This window comes from Danio rerio, chromosome 12, assembly GCF_049306965.1.
Source record: "Danio rerio strain Tuebingen ecotype United States chromosome 12, GRCz12tu, whole genome shotgun sequence".
In the NCBI taxonomy this organism is placed as follows: domain Eukaryota; kingdom Metazoa; phylum Chordata; class Actinopteri; order Cypriniformes; family Danionidae; genus Danio; species Danio rerio.
This window is the reverse complement of record NC_133187.1, coordinates 3,114,047-3,136,342: the sequence shown is the minus strand read 5'-3', so window position 1 is coordinate 3,136,342 and position 22,296 is coordinate 3,114,047. Positions and strand designations below refer to the sequence as shown.

The 22,296-nt window shown below is 37.0% G+C and overlaps 2 protein-coding genes across 5 annotated transcripts in view; both read right to left on the bottom strand.

The window, feature by feature from the left end:
- The window catches only part of frmpd2 (FERM and PDZ domain containing 2), a 423,788-nt gene that overhangs the window by 214,961 nt on the left and 186,531 nt on the right, over positions 1-22,296 (bottom strand). The window lies entirely within an intron of this gene.
- The window catches only part of antxr1c (ANTXR cell adhesion molecule 1c), a 67,393-nt gene that overhangs the window by 4,951 nt on the left and 40,146 nt on the right, over positions 1-22,296 (bottom strand). For 3 of the 4 annotated variants that reach the window (XR_012387769.1, XR_012387770.1, XM_687270.9), the window contains exons 11-17: positions 20,542-20,611; positions 17,647-17,725; positions 15,404-15,499; positions 13,184-13,222; positions 11,988-12,086; positions 11,660-11,827; positions 11,486-11,566 (exon numbers count right to left, since the gene is read on the bottom strand). Coding sequence is in view for 2 of the 4 variants with exons in the window: in XM_687270.9 (XP_692362.2) it covers positions 11,486-11,566; positions 11,660-11,827; positions 11,988-12,086; positions 13,184-13,222; positions 15,404-15,499; positions 17,647-17,725; positions 20,542-20,611 (632 nt within the window). In the remaining 2 variants the exon portion in view is untranslated. Of the gene's footprint in view, positions 1-17; positions 136-11,485; positions 11,567-11,659; positions 11,828-11,987; positions 12,087-13,183; positions 13,223-15,403; positions 15,500-17,646; positions 17,726-20,541; positions 20,612-22,296 lie in introns of those variants that run through there. The other variant, XM_009306392.5, reaches the window with a different exon arrangement.

The following is a 22,296-nucleotide window of genomic DNA, read 5'->3' as shown; positions in this document are numbered from 1 at the left end:
CTCATTTTGGAGTTTTTTTTCCCTGCATGATTCTGGAAGCTCAAAAAAGTTAGCAAATGAATGGTAGATGCAATCGGAATAATGAAATTAAACGAATAATTCTTCTTTCACCCATGTTAAGTTGATACACCGACCCTGAGGAGAAAACAGGACAAATGCCATTGCGGTATTCAGTAGTGGTGTTTCCGATTTAACACTTTTTTTGCTTGTTCAAGCTACCTATTTAAAATGAGCTGAATCAGCACAATTATTGAGATTGTTTTTGGACTTAATTGTTTTATGTTGAATCCACTTTTGTTAGTTAAATTAATCGTGTGATTAAGTAGTTTGAACTAGAGGTCTGCATTCCCGTGGCTGTCCCGCGGGCGCCGCAGGACCCGACCAGATTTCTGCGGCGCGGGAATAAATTTCCGAATAAATCGCGGGAGCGGTCGGTAACGGGTTTAATTTGGGACGGGAGCGGGCTGTCTAGCAATATCGCGGATATTGCTATGCGAATGAGAGAGAGAGAGAGAGAGAGAGAGAGAGCGAGCGAGCTTTGCCTGTGTGTGTGCTTGTGTGTGTGTATGTTAGTGTGTGTGCGCGCGCGAATGAGAGAGAGAGAGCTTTCCCAGATAGCAAAATACACTCGGGCCAGTTCCGGCTAGATTCTCGCCTGCCGGACACTTACCACTCAGCCCGGCTCCGGCTGCCGGACTCCGGATGCTTGTGGACTCACTGCCCGATTCCGGCCCGAATTAATCGGGCCAGATGTGGCGGCCGTAAGCGAGCCGACGTTGCCGCATCCGCGCCGGATTCGGCCCGAGAGTAATGTGCGCTGCGGCCCGGAGCTGGCGTGACTCAGTATTTATATACCTTTATATAAAACCTTTTGGTATTACATTGGTACTTGATACATGGTATTACAAGCCTTTGAGTTGATATAACAGCAAACGCCTGTGTGTCTGCTTGGTACTTGTGTGTGTTAGTGCGCGCGCGCGTATGAGAGAGAGAGATTGGTCTTTGTGTGTGTGCTTGGTGCTGTGTGTGTGTGTGTGTGTTTATACAGACAGCTTGGCTGTCTGGACTGTATAGCTGGGGGATTTTCGGTTTTGTTCTCCTCCGCTCTTTAGCGGGATCGGGCGCGGCGGCCAGAAAATGGGGCGGGTCGGGCAGCGGGACAATAAATTCTTAATATAAGCGGGAGCGGTCGGGTTCGGGTTAAAACCTGGCGAGTGCGGGCGGGAGCGGGATTCAAAATTTGGTCCCGCGCAGATCTCTAGTTTGAACAAGCATCAAAAGTAATTTTAAGAGTGTACGCTGTAAAGAAAAGTTTCACACAATTGATTTGTGTTGGGACAACATGAATGAACTGTGTGGAAGCCAGTATTGTCATAGTGAACATTGTGGATACAACAGATTTAATTCTGAGAATTGCTCTTTGTTCAAACTACTTTTTTAAAAAGATTTTTTATTTTGCAACAACTTAATTGTTTATGTTCAATCAACTTAAATTTGTCATAACTAATAAGTTAACTTAATTCCTTCATGTTTTCCTAACACAAATCAATTGTGTGGAACTTAGCATTTATTTTTACAGTGTACTCTCTTAAAATTACTTTTGATCCTTGTTCAAACTACTTATTTAAAAAGAGCTGAAACAACACAATTCTTAGGTTTTTGTTTTGGGACAACTTAATTGTTTAATGTTCAATCCACTTAAATTTGTAAAAACGATTTAATGATTTCTATTGATTTGTGTTGGGACAACATGTAGGAATTTATTAGTGTCTAACCAAAATATCTAAAAATTCTTAAAACAAGAAGCATTTTCTAGACATAATAAGTCAAAATTAAGTGAGTTTTTCCTTAAAACAAGCAAAACATTTATTCATTTTCCTTCAGCTAAGTCCTTTATTTATCAGGCGTCGCCATGGCGAAATGAACTGCCAACTATTCCAGCATATTAATGTTGATACATTTCTAATCATAATAGTTTTAATAACTCATTTCTAATAACTGGTTTATTTTATCCATGATGACAGGGCATAATAGTTGACTGGCTATTTTTCAAGATACTAGTGTTCAGCTTAAAGTGGCATTTAAATGCTTAATTAGGTTTATTAGAGTAAGGTATGGTAATTAGGCAAGTCATTGTATAACAGTGGTTTGTTCTGTAGACAAGTATTGCTTAAAGGGGCTAATAATATTGACCTTAAAATGTTTTATTTATTTATTTATTTTTTTTTATGAAAAACTGCTTTCATTCCAGCCAAAATGAAACAAATAAGACTTTCTCCAGTGGAAAAAATATTATAGAAAATACTGTGAAAAATTCTTTGCTCTGTTAAACATCATTTGAGAAATATTTGAAAAAAATGACAAAAAAATAAATCACAGGATCTGTATATGGCGATATATTTCATGTATGCGCTTGTAAAAAACAACTTTAAAAACGCACTGTGTATGTCCGGCTTAAGAGAATGTGGACTCAGCCCACAATGATCAAACCTTCATCAACTTAAAGAGTCAAAAGAGCAGATCGACCTTTGCTGAGGAGCATTTTGTGGACAGAAAACTGCTCCAAAGCTCACTTTAGTGATGAAAGACAGCTTTATTTATTTGGGTCCAGAAGGATTATCATTGCATTATTGCATTCATCATCAAACTGGGAAAAAACCGAACCCAAAAAGTGTGCGCAGAAGTGAGTGAAAGGCGGAGAAGGAAATGTCATGCTTTGGGGGATGTTTTACATCGACCCCGAGTAGAAAACAAGAAGAGAAACGGCGGTGAGGTAATCCACTCTGTTGAAGGTGGATGCTTTCCAATACGCAAGGATGGCTTTTTCTTATTTTCCAGAATGTGCAGCAATGACGCCCAAATCCGAGCCGCTCTTTTATTTAGTTCACTCGTGTAGGATCTGGCCGAAGCTTTGTGAAAACCGCAGATGAAATCACCCTGAATTGTAAATTATGCATCATGGAAAGACTCTGCGAGTCCTCCATAACCCCAAACCCTGCTCTGAAGAAGTGCCAAACTGCCTTTGAAAGAGAAAAGCCACCTAAATATATATTTACACCAACACACTTATGCATAGTTTGTGTTATAAATGTAGTTTAAAATAAAGCTGTTTGTTTTTTATACCTGTTGTCGGTCAAAATAAACATATATGGCCATTTCAATAACATTAATAACAATATTTTATATTTTAATTCTGACTTAAAGGGCACCTATGGTAAAAAATCTACTTTTCAAGCTGTTTGGACGGATCTGTGTGTTGGTATAGTGTATAGACCGTCATACTGGGGTGATATGAACACACCCAGTCCTTTTTTTTCAATTTAACTACAAAAAAAAGGGTCGGCCAATTGGAGCTGTTTTCAAATCGATCGCACCATTACGTAGGTGTGCGATCCCCCCGCCCACCGAATTGATTGACAGCTGCGCGCATTAACATGTTCCGGTAGTCACCTGTATATGTCAACAAGACCAGGCAGACATACGCAAAGCAACCGGGAATAAAAGGTCTGTTCTGTTCGCTAGGATCAGCAATCATCATCAAATGTGATTAAGAGTGAGTTTCACATGTTTAAAGTGTTTTAAAACAGAGTATGTGTGTAATTAATTGCAGCGTTTTACTTCAGCTTTACTTCATCAGCACAGCCGCGTGTCAGAACAATTATAAAAGAAGACGCTTCAATCCCGGTTTGTATAAGTTAAATCAGGTTTATTTTGTACATTAGCATCACAGATATCCACACAGTACTTGAGGTTAGCCTTAACTAAGCTAAGCGCGCTCTGTCTGTCTGCCTGCCTGCCTGTGTGTGTGTGTGTGTGTGTGTGTGCGCACGCGTTAACTTTGTAACGATATTGTGTGTGACTCAATGCAACTTCACAATACTGATTAGTAAAGGTTAGTTCTTACTGTAGTATCTCACAAACGCTACGTCTGACGCAGCTGAGGGAGGAGGCATTTTGAAACAGTAGGCGGGAAAGACTTGTCTTAAAGGCGCAGTACGACAAAACCACCCCCTGCTGGAAATCAGTATAAAACAGCATCTTGTAAAAGGTATAATGAAAAATCTGATGGGTATTTTGATCTGAAACTTTAAATACACATTCTAGAGACGCAAAAGACTTATATTAAATCTGAAAAAAGGGGTAACCTAGGTGCCCTTTAAAGTAATTTGTATTCAACCAGCAAGGAAAAGACACAGGCTTCTCCCAAAATATAAGAGGATGTTCATGAGGCATCATTGTGGGAAGAAAAACAAAACTATTTCTCAGCTTTTATTTACATTTGAACAAAAAGTGGCATATCCAAAATGCTCATACCCTTTGCAAAATGTCACAGTTTATAGGAAAATCCAAAGTTCTAGACAATTCCTAATAGTCCAAGCTGTACTAAAGCGTCCTGATTACACTGATGCATTGGGAACGGCTGTTTTAATCAACTCAACAGGTGAAAAACACCTGCGGTTGGTTTGTGGACAGTCATGGCTAAGACAAAGAAGCTCAGCGCAGACCTACGGTATGAATAATTTCAGGCAGGACTGACTATCTATATCACAGGTGTCAAACTCCGCAGCTCTGCACAGTTTAGTTCCAACCCTAATTAAACACACCTGATCAAACTAATTGAGTCCTTCAGGCTTGTTTGAAACCTACAGGTAAGCGTGTTGAAGCAGGGTTAGAACTAAACAGGAATTGAGTTTGACACCCCTGATCTATATATTACGGAGCACCCTGAGGAAACCCATGCAGGGAGAACATGCAAACTCCTCACAGAAACGCCAACTGACCCAGCCGAGGCTCGAACCAGCGACCTTCTTGCTGTGAGGGGACACCACTGCGCCACTATATACATGTATTTACATAACAGTTCTGTCTGGTTCTTGAATGTTGTTCCAGGATCAACATGGATGCCAATCCAGGAGCATGTCCTATTTGCTGAAATCAGGTTAAGGATATATATAGTGACGTTTTCACCATCTAACCAATTCCTGATGGATAAACTCAAGCGCTTGCTCTACAATTCCACAAACGTCACTTTATGAAAGTCAAATGAATTATGAGTCTCATTTCAAGTGACTTTAATGTCACCTCATCTTTAAGGGCCCATAATGAGTGGTGAAGTAGGTGTTTGTTTTGTTTCAGTCCTTCCCCAACACCAAAGCAGCAAAACGACCCATCAGGGGTCATAAAGCAGTCTGAAGTCAGTCTCAGGACGCTTTCGCAGATGTTTGATGTGGTGGTTTTTGTACATGAGCTCATCGTCAAACCTCCACCAGAGTGTTCAGTCGCTGTGCAAAAAAAAACTGAAAGCTTTCACGTCAAGAGTCAGGCAACGGAAAGCTGATCCGTGAGCATTATGGGACTGAACTCTTAACCAGGGCACAAATGAGAAAAACAGACAGAGGAGAGATAATGATATAGTAGTCAGACGAACATACGCACACGCATGAACTCAACCAAAGGAATTCACCATTAAAAGTAGGCCGTTTGCACTCAAACACTGTCATAAATGCTGGGTTTCCACACAATTCCCAACTCAAATTGATTAACTTAAATCATTTTTACAAATTTAAGTGCATTGAACATAATCAGGGCTTAACAATAACTTTTTTGATCACCAGCCACTGTGGCTAGTAGTTTTCCAACATTACTAGCCACTCGCCGTTTTCACTAGCCACAATTTTATTGTTGGCAAAATATATGTTCAAGAGTTCACACTTAGCTGATGATTAATTATAAAAGCTTGTTTGGCATGCTGTCCCGGGAGAGAGCCCTGAGCTCATGACAGGGCTCGAAATTGCGTCGCATATGCGCCCGAAATTTTATCTATGCGACCTTGAAATATATTTGGGAGCATTTCTGCGAGCGTTAAAATTGTAGTGTGCGACCAATTTTTACTGCAAAATGTTCAGCACATGCACGGATTCGGGAGACATTCACGCAGAATGCATCTCTAAGCTCTTTGTCTGCACTTGAAACGCGAAACGCAGCGGTCGGGAATGGTTTAAAACAGTTGTCATGTCAACTTGCTGCAGTAAACAAAGCCAAGTCCGTAATGCTTGCCCCGCCTTCGCGCTCTTCTTATTGGCCCACCACTGCTCTAGCACTGAACGCGAATGATTGGTTAATATCAGCTGTCAATCACTCAGCGCCTTCTGGCTTCGGATGACAGAGAGCTACTACCGCGAAAAATTGTCAAGCGCTGAAGATGAGAATGAAGATAACATAACACTTGACAGATTTTGTTATATAAACCATGACATCTACAGTTACAAATAATGACACATCTTACTAGTTATACCGTTAACACGTTAATTCAAGCAATGCGTGCAGGGCCGGTGAGCGCTCCGTGTATGCTTTGGTCACTCGGTTCTGTTATAAAAATCTATTTTCTTGTGATAACGGGATTTTGTTGAGACATATTTTCCTCACGCTTGCATATAACGTTATATATGAATTTTTTTTGCTTGTTAGTTTGATTAGTGTTGATTTCAAATACAACCAATATGTTTGTATAAAACTTGTAGTAACGGTGCTTATAATTGGTGGGTGCGACTAAATTTTGGCTGATGCGGCTACATTTTTAAAGTTAATTTAAGTTAAGGTTAATTTCGAGCCCTGCATGAGATCCTCGAGCCCAGGGCTCCCTCCCGTTGCAAGGCGGGAGGGGAGTTTGAGCTCAGGTAGATCTTGAGAACTCCCCTGCTGTAGTGAACAATGAACAGTAAGTGATTGCTCTTGGAGATAACTACGTACTAGAAGCATATCTATGGTGCCAATTTAGATTATTCAATTAACTTAATTGCATGTTTTTAGGCGGTGGGAGGAAACCGGGGAACCCGGGGGAAACCCACGTGAGCTCGGGGAGAAGTGCAAACTCCACACAGAAATGTCTGCTGGTTTGGTAAAGCCTGAAACCAGAGACATTCTTGCTGTGAGGCGACAGTGCTAGGCACTGGGCCGCCGTGTCACCCATCTAAGAAGGAGGAGTAGGGGTGGAAGGGGGGACTCTTCAAAACGAAGATAGCAGTGGAATGAAACCCAGGGTATTGATAGTAATTTAGGAGTCATCTGATTGGAGCGTAGTGAATTGGATATTGCGGATCCAGCCGCTAGCAATCATAAGCACGTGATCCTCTCCAAATTTGTTTATACATAAACTTCACTTATACACATAATTATGACTTTGACATGCTAAAATTACTTGGTTTAGAGTTTGTGTTATCTCTACATGCCTCCTCACTCATTTCACTTTCTGTGTGTCGTGTATGAGCTTGCTCAATAATCATGAGCAGATGGGTCAGGGTTTCATATATTAGTTTTCATAATTTTCAGAGCCCGAAATTTAGGATTTACCCAATTTATCTCTGACCACACCATAAATAAACAGTTAATTATTTCTTAGCCACAAGTTTTAAATGTGTGAAAACATGCAAAATATAGCAGAATACTATACTTTTTATTTAACAAAACATATGCACAGTCATATGCCCTGGCTAAAGGTCCCAGATCACCAGTTAACTACACATAAATGGGGAGTTATTCTCCCATTAAAGCAATGTTATTGTAAAAAATGATAATTAAACCATATTAATGCAAAAGAAAGCAGGTAAAAACATACTGTGTGATAATGAAAGGATGATCCCACACGCATGGGTAATGATAGACCCATAAACTATCTTTTCAAAGAATGGTTAAACCGATAGCAACTGGCGCTGCCCACAATAAGTCAACTCTGGAACTCTTGAAAGCAGCAAGACTGTGGGTGCACGTTCCTCCCTTTTTGTTCAGTCTATTTGAAAGAGAACCGATCGCATGTGTTTCTAGACACAGTTGCTTCACAAAAGGAAAACAGTCGTGTGGTACTCGTGGTGATCCGAGTTTGATTGTTGGCTCGAGGGCCTTTGCCGATCCTTCCCCGATCTCTGCTCCCCACACTTTCGTGTCTGTACATCTCCACTGTCCTATCAATAAAGGTAAAAACCCCTAAAAATAATTATATAAAAAAAATTGCATTACGCAAAAGAGCGAAGCTCATAAAAGTATCGCCTTGACCTCGTTCTCAACTTGCGGTGGTGCGCTGACAAAAATGATTAGATTTACTCCATTTTTTAAAGCTAACTGGTTGCAAACAGTTTATATGGGCTGAGTTTAAACAAACGAATTAAATGTAGAAACGCTCAACTTAATTTGTTTGTTTATATTCAGCCCATATAAATATTATTTGCAACCAATTACCTTTAGAAAATTGAGTAAATCTAATGAAGCGTTGTTTTCAGTGTAGAAGCGCCGCTGGATGCATTTAATGCCCTCTTAGAGCCATTTCAGACAGGAAATAATGCCCAGTTCATTTGTTTTCCATGCACAGAAAGAACGAGAGAGAAAAGAGTCAGTCTGGGCATTTTTCAGGCCTCTCGTCGCAAACCGCAGCGCAGAGGCCCAGGCCATTACAGGATGAGGAGGTGAAAAAAAAAGTCCTCCGCTAAGAAACTTTGCGTCATGCAACCTTTCGCTCGAGGCTATTAAAACCATGCGAGTTCAGAAACGTGATGAAAAGCCATGTGTGCACTGAGTGAGTTGCTTAACAAGTCACACTGCTAAATTTGCCAGATGCACATCCTGGAATTCCAACGTGAGTCATCGATTTTGATGACCTGAAACTGGTTTTCTTCTTGCGCATCATTCATTAGTGGCAAACTAACGGTAAGAAAGGGCGTGTTGAACAATATTATGGATGAAGACGTCAACAGAGAAGTATCCAGTCCAGCTTTGGTTGAAGATTCATTCATTAATTTTCCTTCGGCTTAGGGTGTACAACTAAACATTATTATTTTCACGCTTCACTTGCATGTTTGTCGTTTTTGTCACGTTTCTAACTGCATGTGAGAAGCTCTTCAACCTAATCATGCAAAAGTTATCACCATGAGCTCAGGTTCATTGCTTTAAATGTAGACTTGCGGAGAGCGGATGAGTGCACACAAATAGAGAGAGCGAAATTACTCGCGATTTCCATGTGCTTTTAGACGGCCGAGTAACCAATACATTTTTTTCAGCCTCAAAGTTTTTTTGATATTGAATCATAATTTATATTTTGTCTCATAGCATTTTTTAAAACCATTTCCAACCTGTTTTGCATCAAGATTCTCGGTATTCTCGTGTGCATGTGTGAATAATTATGACTCGCATGTGGGTACAAAAACGCTGTCAGTTATCTAAAACAAAATTTATTAAAACAAAATGCTTAAATATTAAGTAGAGTTTTTAGAAATATTAAAAATAGATAAGTCTATTTTGTCTATAGACTTATTTGGTTATATATATATATACAGTTGAAGTCAGAATTATTAGCCCCCTTCAAATTTTTTTCCTCTTTTTTAAATATTTTCCAAATGATGTTTAACAGAGCAAGGAAATTTTCACAGTATTTCTGATAATATTTTTTCTTCTGGAGAAAGTCTTATTTGTTTTATTTCGGCTAGAATAAAAGCAGTTTTAATTTTTTTAAACACCATTTTAGGGACATAATTATTAGCCCTTTTAAGCTATATTTTTTCTTGATAGTCTACAGAACAAACCATCATTATACAATAACTTGCCTAATTACCCTAACCTGCATAGTTAACCTAATTAACCCAGTTGAGCCTTTAAATGTCTCTTTAAGCTGTATAGAAGTGTCTTGAAAAATATCTACTCAAATATTATTTATTGTCATCATGGCAAAGATAAAATAAATCAGTTATTAGAGATGAGTTATTAAAACTATTATGATTAGAAATGTGCTGAAAAAATCTTACCTCATTTAAACGGAAATTGGGGAAAAAATAAACAAGCGGTCTAATAATTCAGGGGGGCTAATAATTCTGACTTCAACTGTATATATATATATATATATATATATATATATATATATATATATATATATATATATATATATATATATATATATATATATATAAAAGAAATGTGTGTCTTCCAACCAGCACCTGGAGATTGTTCATCTTTCATGAGCAGGATGAAAACGTCTGCGTGAAAGATGCATTCAGACTAAATCATGATGATCCAACAGAGCCGATAACCTGCCATCTGACATCCACCAAGCCCAACCATGTGTACGCCGAGTCTGGCCTTTAAAAAGCAGACTATCTGTCTGGAAAGTGTGTTTTATTTGGTTTTATGGCTACTGATTTGATGCAGGTGGCAAACTGTGCCTATGAAGTTTCTTGGCGGCGTCAGGCTGCTCTGACAAATGAAAGGCAAGTAAACGTCTGGCCGAGGCTGAGAGGAATGAGTCAGGAAATCCACACGACATGGATTTATGAGGTCCAAACACCTTAAAAGCCTTCGCTGGAGGCTAGACAGACAGTCTGTTGCTGGAGGACACTTTTCACAACCTACACTCACTGGCCACTTTATTAGGTACAACTGCTCCTTAACGCAAATTTCTAATCACATGGCAGCAACTCAACGCGTTTAGGCATGTAGACATGGTCAAGATGATCTGCTGCAGTTCAAGCTGAGCATCAGAATGGGGAAGAAAGGGGATTTAAGTGACTTTGAACATGGCATTGTTGTTGGTGCCAGACGGGCTGCTCTTAGGATTTCAGAAACTGCTGATCTACTGGGATTTTCACGCACAGCCATCTCTAGGGTTTACAGAGAATGGTCCGACAAAGAGGAAATATCCAGTGAGCAGCAATTCTGTGGGCGCAAATGTTGATGTCAGAGGTCAGAGGAGAATGGCCAGACTGGTTCCAGCTGATAGAAAGGCAACAGTAACTCAAATAAGCACTCGTTACAACCGATGTCTGCAGAAAAGCATCTCTGAACACACAACACGTCCAACCTTGAGGTGGATGGGCTACAGCAGCAGAAGAGCACACCGGGTAAATCTAATACTAGCTAAAAATAAACAGTCAAGGTGCAAACAGTTTGACTATAAATTATGAATGACTGAAAATCTCAGCAGATATTAAGAGTCGTAATTGTTGTTGTCATTTCCCTCACTTGTTTCTGGTCCTGGTATTAGTATTTATTTTCAGCTCTCTGCTTTGAGGTTCTAGATTCACTTTTGTGCTGCTCTAGCCAATAGCCAATAGGAGACTAAAGAAAGCAAAGTCTCATCTGATTGGTCAAATCTGGATAAACAAGCTTTTCTATTTCAGAGGTCGCCACTGTGGAATGAACCGCCAACTATTCCAGCATTTGTTTTACGCATCAGATGCCCTTTCAGCTGCAATCCAGTACTGGGAAACACCCATACCCACTTGTATTTACACTCATACACTACGGCCAATCTAGTTTCTCCAATTCCCTATAGCGCATGTGTTTGGACTGTGGGGGAAACCGGAGCACCCGGAGGAAACGTGCAAACTCCACACAGAAATGCCAACTGGTCCAGCTGGCACTCGAACCAGCAACCTTCTTGCTGTGCTAACCACTGAGCCACAGTGCCCCCCCCCTAAAATGGAATAATCTAGAACCAAATACTCACATGATCTCCTGGCTGCGGCCTCATGAGTGAAACCTGATCATATCCACGGCGGAAAAGAGCCAAGATGGCATCCAGTTTACCCTGAACAGGAGGAACGTGCTGTTAAACACTGGACTCAATTAAGCTCGCAACCAACATCAATAAACAGTAGCGACGGTGATGAAGCGTCTTTACCCTGATGGGCGAGTACCACTTCCTGTTCTGAGTCGGCTTCCTGTGGTCTGATTTTCTGGGCTTGGGTTCAAAGGGTTCAAACTCCTGCTCCGGCATCTTTATGACGGCGTTTTTGGGTTTCTCCAGCTTCGCTCCCTCCTCGGTGGAGCCTTTGCCTCCCCAGCGAACCTGCACACAGCAAAAACAACACATCATTTCACACACTTTTTTGAAACATGAAATCTGCCTACGTTATTATAATTTATTAATTGTATATTCTCTAATAACTGCACTGCATCCGTTTTACCAGCAATTACAGATTTGTTTCTCTTTTTTTGAGTAATCTCACCTCCATTCGTTTAATTCCCCCGACTCCTCGACCGCCGTAATATGAAGCGTCCACTGTGGGCCATTTCTTCTTGGGCATCCCGTCTTCATCATCAGATTCCTAAAAAACAGACTGTTTAGTTCTAGTGTAAGTTACTCACAAAGTCCATCTGACTGACTTCACTAAGCAGTGCACTCTGTCTAGTGCACACTACTGAGTTAGTGTGCATAGATTGAGACACTCGCTCTATCTTTTCTAATATTGCAAAAACACCACACTAGTTATTTTGTAGTATTTATTGACATATTATTATTATTATTATTATTACAATCAATAATAATAATAACAATATGAATAGCATTATTATTAATAAACTATTCGTAATGATCATAACTATTTTCAGTATTATTAGGAATTAATACCTACAATATAAATAATTGAGTACAATTTTTACTTAATAAAACAATGTTGTTTGTAATATAATAATAATAATGATAATAATAACAACAATAATAATAATAATAATAATAAAATTAACAATAATAATAAATTGTATTGTATTTGTATTTATTTTTGTATTGTTTAACATTTTAATAATTTCCCCATTATATAAAATAAATATTTAAACATAAATAGGATGCTCAGTCAGAAGTTTGTTTCTGGGTGAGAACATTTAGGTGCCATCAGATGGAGCCTTATTGACACAAAACCCAGCTAATCTTTGCAATTTGTCCAGCTGTGATTTATACATACAATTTATTATTATTATTATTATTGCTATTTTTAATTAATTATGTTTCCTTCAGAAGGCTTCCAACACCTTTGAGAATACAAAAATATTTGTCTCCAGTTGTCTCAAGTAATGCAGCTAGTGTTAAATAATATGCTAATAATAATAATAATAATTGTAATAATAATAATAATTGTAATAATAATAATTATGATAACAATTTTAATAAAATTAATAATTTTAATAATAATAATAATAATACTTTCAATAATAATACTTTCAATAATAATAATAATAATAATAATAGTAATAATAATAATAATAACTTTAATAATAATAATTATTATTATTATAATAACAATTTACGTAATAATAATAATAATTTTTATATTAATAATTTGAATAATAATAATAATAATAATAATAATTATTATTATTATTATTATGTTATTAAAGCTCATTTAATAAAGATGAAGATGTAACTCACAGGTTCTGGAGGAGGAGGAGGTGGAGGCTCTTTAATCACCTGTGAAAAAACAACAATCATTTATATCCATATCATATCAGTGACAGTAAATACCTACTACACAACCTGACAAAAGTGTTGTTGTTGGTCCCAGTTGTAAGAGCAACAAATAATAACTTGACCTCTAGTTGATTGTATGGAAAAGTGGCAGAAGGTGGATTTTTCTGCTGAATCATCTGTTGATCTGCATCCCAATCATCACAAATACTGCAGAAGACCTACTGGAACCCGCATGGACCCAAGATTTTCAGAGAAATCAGTCAAGTTTGGTGAAGGAAAAGTCATGGTTTGGGGTTACATTCAGTATGGGGGTGTGCGAGAGATCTGCAGAAACATTTGTGCTGCCCATTCCATTACAAACCACAGGAGAGGACAAATTCTCCAGCAGGATAGCGCTCCTGCTCATACTTCAGCCTCCACATCAAAGCTCCTGAAAGCAAAGAAGGTCAAGCTGCTCCAGGATTGGCCAGCCCAGTCATCAGACATGAACATTATTGAGCACTTCTGGGGTAAGATGAAGGAGGAGGCATTGAAGATGAATCCAAAGTATCTTGATGAGCTCTGGGAGTCCTGCAAGAACACTTTCTTTGGCATTCCAGATGACTTTATTAATCAGTGATTTGAGTCAGAGATGTATGGATGCAGTCCTCCAAGCTCATGATGGAGTCAGACACAATATTCACTCTGTCTCCACTGCAGCAGGACTTTATATTCAATACTGGACATTATTTCTGTTCAGTGACAAGACTTTAGTCTAAGCAAAGTCAGACCTTACTAATTCCTAATTAAAAAGTTCTAAATTAAGGAATGATCATGTTTTATTTTGGTTAAATAAACGTAATCTAGAGGCCTTTGTCTTTCATATAAGCCTCTTTTAACACCAAATGATCAACTAGAAGACAAGTTATTATTTGCTGTTCCTAAAACCTGGATAGGCGACAATATACACAAACAAAACAATACAGAGCAGCGTGTGAAATCATGACTCTGTTCTTCTGTGGCAAAATGCAGCCATTTTGAAACAGAAAGTGAGTTATTGATATTTTGGGGATTTTCAGGACCTCTTTTATATAGTTTTTTAAATAAATGCCAGAAAAAAATAGAACAAATAGTTTAAAGTCATTGTTGTTCAGTTCTGCAGTCTAGTTTTAGTCTTTTGCCTTTGTTGGGAAGTGTTATTAGAGTATACTGTGTTCTCATTTTAGATTAATTCATCTATTTTCCACCTTTACAGTCCCATTTAATAAAAATTAAAATTTTTAAATGTTAGTATCAGTATTTTAAGATATCAAGTGTGCTCCAAAACTGTGACAAAATTGACGCTTTGAAGAAATAACCTGATTTAACATCTAAAGTTTGCAGTTTGTCACTTTCACCAAAATGGATCAATATTTTTTTTTCATGTCACCTCATACTTCAGTTTCTCATCAAATCTTCTGACCAATCAAATGTCTTACATGCCCCGCCCCCTTCAGGATGCTTGTCATTTGCTTTTCATTTGATGAGAGCTGCAGAGCTGTGATAAAAACCAAACGCTATTGGCTGTGTTTTAAAAAGGGGAGGAGCTACTCTATTCAAAGTACACATGAAATCAATGTTTGTTCTGAATAATACATCTGTGCATGTCATTAAGATAAAGTGTGTCGTTTGCGCTTGTAATCAAAAATTTAAATCTCAAAATGCTCGTTCTGAACTCTCAGATTAGGTCTGCCTGAGGTATTGGGCGTAACTAACACTAAACCACGCCCCTCCAGCTGTCAGTTTTGACAACAAACAGAAATGGTGAGCAGGAGGAGTCTGTTAGGTTGTAATAACTGTCCCCAAACCCTTTTCCCCATCTTTCTGAATGAAATGCCTACTTTACTACATCCAATCAGCTCGCAGTATGAAAAAACAAGCCACGCCCACTTTTGTTTCTTTGCGTCACAATATGAAACAAAAATAACTGTTGCAGCTTCCGGTTGATGCAGACTTTAATGTTGAATTGAAGACTCCTACATCTCAGATGACTAGTGAGTGAGTAAATGAACTGTAAACGTTCATCTTTGGGTGAACTGTCCCTTTAAATCAGTCAACTTCAGTCTTTAAATAACATAAATATGCTTTGGCTCTGAGATGAAAACAACGCTAGTCTATATGTGAAGCTTGATGTTTATGGTGGTAAATGAGGCGAAGACTTACTACAGTGCAGCAGAGCGGCCAAAACCACCACATAAAGAGCAGAGCCAACAAGAGGAACAACACCAGCAGCGTGATCAGGAGAATCGTCCCGTCAAACTGACGAAAACACACACAGATGAACACCTTTAACACACCTTTACACTAATATAACACCACACTGATCTTCCAGGGTGTTTTTATTCATGGCAGAGAAATTACTGATGATGATTTTAAAAACAAAAACAAATAACAAAAACAAAGTGGCAAATAATTGGTCTGTTTCTTGATTCTGATTGGCTGGTAGGTGTACTTATTTCATCGGTTATACTACTGGAATACTACATGCTTGATTCTGATTGGCTGATGGCATTCTAAGGTGTGCAGTTACATGGAATTCTTGATTCTAATTGGCTGGTAGATGTACTTATTTTATTGTTCATACTACTGGGATGCTGAATACTTGATTCTGATTGGCTGATGGCATTCTAAAGTGTGCAGTTATTTGAAATTCTTGATTCTGATTGGCAGGTAGACGTACAATATTTTTTTTTACCACGGAGATACTAAATGCTTGATTCTGATTGGCTGATGGCATTTTAAGTCGTGCAGTAATTGAAATTCTTGTTTGTGATTGGCTGAGGGCATTCTAAAGTGTGCAGTTATTTGAAATTCTTGATTCTGATTGGCTGATGGCATTCTAAGGTGTGCAGTTATTTGAAATTCTTGATTCTGATTGGCTGATGGCATTCTAAAGTGTGCAGTTATTTGAAATTCTTGATTCTGATTGTCAGGTAGACGTACAATATCTTTTTTTACCGCGGAGATACTAAATGCTTGATTCTGATTGGCTGATGGCATTTTAAGTCGTGCAGTAATTGAAATTCTTGTTTGTGATTGGCTGAGGGCATTCTAAAGTGTGCAGTTATTTGAAATTCTTGATTCTGATTGGCTGATGGCATTCTAAGGTGTGCAGTTATTTGAAATTCTTGATTCTGATTGGCTGATGGCATTCTAAGGTGTGCAGTTATTTGAAATTCTTGATTCTGATTGGCTGGTAGGCGTACAATTTTTTTTATTTCACTGGGATACTAAATGCTTGATTCTGATTGGCTGATGGCATTATAAAGTGTGCAGTTATTTGAAATTCTTGATTCTGATTGGCTGATGGCATTCTAAGGTGTGCAGTTATTTGAAATTCTTGATTCTGATTGGCTGAGGGCATTCTAAAGTGTGCAGTTATTTGAAATTCTTGATTCTGATTGGCTGATGGCATTCTAAGGTGTGCAGTTATTTGAAATTCTTGATTCTGATTGGCTGATGGCATTCTAAGGTGTGCAGTTATTTGAAATTCTTGATTCTGATTGGCTGGTAGGCGTACAATTTTTTTATATCACTGGGATACTAAATGCTTGATTCTGATTGGCTGATGGCATTATAAAGTGTGCAGTTATTTGAAATTCTTGTTTCTGATTGGCTGATGGCATTCTAAGGTGTGCAGTTATTTGAAATTCTTGATTCTGATTGGCTGGTAGGCGTACAATATTTTTTTTATACTACGGGGATACTAAATGCTTGATTCTGATTGGCTGATGGCATTCTAAAGTGTGCAGTTATTTGAAATTCTTGATTCTGATTGGCTGGTGAGCATGACAACAAAAAATACCATAGTGTTCATGTAATGAATGTGACATTAAATAAGCATTAAATATTATTTATGTCATTTGGTCATAAATCAAACGCAAAACTAACAAATTGCATCAATATATCTAAATACAGATTTAATCTACAGGACTGATTTCCAGCAGAAGTGAAAGCTCTTAAGTGTAACCTTAAAGTGTGCGATGGGAAAGGAATTGAAGAGCGGACGAAGAAACGCTTCATAAACGTTATTCTGTGGTTGTGGGCTCAGTCAGACACAGAGACAGGATCTTTCGGGGGGTTTTGTAAAAGCCCCTGTGGTTTGGCTCTCGATCTGTGAGGGTTTTTGGAGGGTGAAGGAGTTTGTGAACAGCAAATCGTGATACGGGACGTCTGAACGTCACAAGGACAAAAATTAAAGGTGACAAAGGACAAGACCACCCATAAACTGCACATAGACTTCCCATTGATTTATAAAGCAACATAATTACAATCATACAGTACTTACCATAGGAACTTTTAGTTAGGATAACTATTAGGCTGATTTAATAAAATTTTAATAGACTGAATGATTTATTGAGACTCTTCACCACAATTTACAGAGCGTGTTTGTGATTGTGACTTACACACTCAGTGGTGGTGATGTGAACGGAGCTGGTGATGAAAGACAGACCCTCGTTCATGCTGACCTGCAGGTAAACCACCCTGAAGAGACACAAAAAACATCTTCAGCCCCATATCTGTCGCTTCCAAAAAGCACAACATCCTTTAACGCTGCACAGAAGCAGAATACAGCGAGACATGCATGCCAAACACAACCCCAAAGCATTTTTCATACTCTCACACAAAATGCCTGTCAGACCATAATTGGCAGAGCTTTGCAGGGAGCTGGTTAACTTTTGTTGAAGTCAGCTGTCTAGCGTCTCAAACATCCGACAAAAACAGCCTTCTGAATGTTCAGCATTCCCGCCCATGGTTTATCTTTTTGGAGAGATAAGTTCATTCGCGCTGATGAGGAGCAGCGACTTTGGCTTGCCTTCACATTTTTCTGTGCTCAAGTCAACTTGTGGACGCTGATTTTTGCCAGACAATCATTTCTGAGAGCTGTTGTTCATGCTTTATTTACTTCAAGTCAGAATTGTTAGCCCTTTTTTAATTTTCAAATATTTCCCAAATGATGTTTAACAGATTCAGGAATTTTCCACAGTATTTCCTATAATATTCTTTCTTCTTTAGAAAGTCTTATATGTTTTATTTCGGCTAGAATAAAAGCAGTTCTTAATTAAAAAATATATATATTTTAAGGTCAATAATGTCTATCATTGTTTTTGTCGGGATCTCCCATATTTGCCATTCAATACCGTCCTGTTTAAGTATTTTAGTGTACACTGTAAAAAAATGGCTGTGATTTGAACGGTAAAAAACTGTAACCTGTTCATTAATATATACGGCAAATAACTGTAAATTGACTTTCCCAGAATTCCCTGCATGCATCACTTTTTCGCTTTTTGTTGACATAACTATGTATTTTTGTTGTTGTTTCCCATCAGTTATGTACATTAGAGATTTATGTTACATCTGATGTTGATAGCTAATGTTTATTTCAAGACTTTGATTTTATGCATGTTGCCATGCTGGTGTTTAATAGCTGTGTAAATAACACTGAGCACCTTCTAAACACTGATACACTATTCTGCTTGTGGGAAAAGTTGATTGTGATGAGCATTAGTTCATTATGTAACTTTCTCATCACTATCTGTGTAACAAAGAGTGTTTAGATGTTAGTAATTCAAAATACTGACATATTACATCTATAAAATAATGAAATACGTTAGTTTACTGTAAAAATGAGAAATTACTTTTACGGTTTGAACCGTATTTTTAACAGTAAAATTCTGGCAACTGCAGCTGCCGTTTTTTTTTACCGTAAATTTTACGGATTTATTTTTTACAGTGTGTTTCTCCAAAATTTTTAATCTTTCTATGAAAAGTGAAAGTAGCATCAGAGCCGATGAGTAGCATCTCAAATCTGATCTAACTGCAGGAGCTGTTTAAGAGAATTATGCTTTCGCTTTATCTTGACTTGAAAGCACATCGAAGTTAATATAACAATGGCAGCATTCATTTCCAACAAAGCTATGCATGGACCACTGCCCATAACCCATACTTGTCAACCCTCCCGTTTTTCCGAGATTCTCTCGCTATCATCCCATGAATGTATTTTCCCAAACTTCTCCCATATTTTTAATCTTTCTATGAAGGGTGGCATTAAAGAGTAGTGATGGGCCGTTCATGAACGATTCGTTCATTTTGAACGAATCTTCAATATGACTCGGGAACTACGAGTCCTTTCAGGGAGTGATTCGTTTGTGCAGGTGATATCGTTCATTTCAAGTCTTTTGAGTCGTTCATCGCGGAAAGGCAGAAGACAATCATATGCGTTTAGAGCCGGAAAAAGAATTGAACCGTTCATCTCTGGAGTCCTCGGGTTTGAGTCATTCTGTCACGTGATGAACGAACGACTCAAGAGCCAGAAGACTTGAAAGGTGAACTAATCATCATGGCTCCTATCGACTCAGACTGTGTACATTGGTTAAGATTATATGTGACTGTCAGTTTAATGTGAACGAACCACTGACATTTAAAGACATGAAGAGGTGAGCTGAGCAAAGAGACAACAATACCTTCATAGACAAAAGAGCAGGTCAACAATGAAGTATTATTTTCTCCTTCCTATAGTATTCAGTTTATGACTTATTTGTCGTGTGATCAACCTTTTGGGCTAGTTGTAGATGTGTTTGAAAGCAATTCGTATCATTTTAATAATATTTTGGCGAATTGATCCAAATGAACGAAATGACTCGAAAAAAGATTCGCTCATCTCGATGAACGAGACTCAAAAATCCGAGTCAGTAAAATGATCCGAACTTCCCATCACTATTAAAGAGCTGATCCTCCCTATACACAACCGCAGAACCACCAGGGGACACTCTTTGCTCTTAAATGTGAACCTGTTCTGTGCTTTCATTTTATTTAGGCATGAAACCTAAAATAAATATAAAAACAGCACGATGGATTCCCTTCCTTTTCATTACAGGCGTTGTTGTCCAGCCTATGCAATCCTCAAAACAGTCAGTTCATGTAGCAGTGCGAGACTGTCAGATGCACTCCTTAGTGATAAATAGACGCAGTTTCTGATGGGAAGAAAATATGCAACCTCCAGTGTCTTTGAGAGCAATAAATGGCCAGAGGGAAATAATGGATGAGGAACAAAGAAAAACAAGTGTGTGTGGGTGTGTGTGCATGATTTCAGAGGAAGTGTCTGCTATAAAGACTCCTCAGACAGCCTGACATCATACATTGATTCTGCCGAAAGGAAACAGAAAACGAGGAACTTGCTGGAGAAGCGTGGCTGAACAGCATGACCTCAGAAGTAAACCAGTGTGTTGTGCAGGAAGGGGAATGTGACCTTTGACTGGGATCATAAACACGGCTCTAATGCATGGCAGACGCAAGCTTACTTTCCGACTTCATCTATAACAGGCGCAGGACACAGCAGGAACGTGTCTTCAACACTCGCCGGCTTCTCATCTGCACACAGAAACATATGAATGTGCAGAAATACATCAGAAAGGCAGATTATACACTCATGTTTGGAATAATTGGAGTTTTTGAAGTACACATTCCTCATCAGGGCTACAAAATGATTCGCCCTCCTGTGTAATTATTTTTCAGATATTTCCCAAGTGACACAATTTGAATCCTTCATTCGTTCATTTTCCTTTGACTTAGTCCCTTATTAATCAGGGGTTGCCACAGGGGAATGAACCGCCAACTTATCCCCAATAATATCCAGCTGCAGCCCCGCAGAACCACACACGTTTTAGGCACACACAATCTAGGACACACGATTTAGGCAAACCATCTATGGTAACTTTTTAGCATTATCGCCACCTATTGAATTTCACAAATATGGTTTCCCATTTCAGTCATCATTATTATTATATCGGTACGATCATTTTAACATCTCTGCAGTTTCTGAACTCAAATTATGTAAATAAAAATAATTGGTTAAAGACACTTATGACTTTATTCATGTGTCCATATACACAAAGAAAACATTATAGACCGTCTAATTGTTGGATTAAGTGTAATAAACTAATTCAAGCTCTTCATTTTTTCATACTTGGTTAAAATCACTTTGTTGTAAAATATAAAAAGCAAACAATAATATGTCACTTTAAAATAAATTATCCTGCTATAGTTAAAAATTTAAACAATATATATAGTTATAAAAGGATTTTCTTAATTGATTATAATTAAGTTTATATATAAACTACTATCTTTTACTAAACTGCTTTTTACTAATTTTTTTACTAAACACAGCTGTTATATATATATATATATATATATATATATATATATATATATATATAGGAACAAATTAACTATTAATAATACAAAAAATCATAAGTATATATATATATATATATATATATATATATATATATAGGAACAAATTAACTATTAATAATACAAAAAATCATAAGTATATATATATATATATATATATATATATATATATATATATATATATATATATATATATATATATATAGGAACAAATTAACTATTAATAATACAAAAAATCATAAATATATATACAGTATATATATAGGAACAAATTAACTATTATTAATACAAAAAATCATAAGTATATATATATATATATATATATAGGAACAAATTAACTATTAATAATACAAAAAATCATAAGTATATATAAATATATATATATATATATATGGGAACAAATTAACTATTAATAATACAAAAAATCATAAGTATATATATATATATATATATATATATATAGGAACAAATTAACTATTAATAATACAAAAAATCATAAATATATATACAGTATATATATAGGAACAAATTAACTATTATTAATACAAAAAATCATAAGTATATATATATATATATAGGAACAAATTAACTATTAATAATACAAAAAATCATAAGTATATATAAATATATATATATATGGGAACAAATTAACTATTAATAATACAAAAAATCATAAGTATATATATATATATATATATATATATATATAGGAACAAATTAACTATTAATAATACAAAAAATCATAAGTATATATATATATATATATATATATATATATATATATATATATATATATATATATATATATATATATATATACTTATGTTTTTTGTATTATTAATAGTTAATTTGTTTCTATTGCT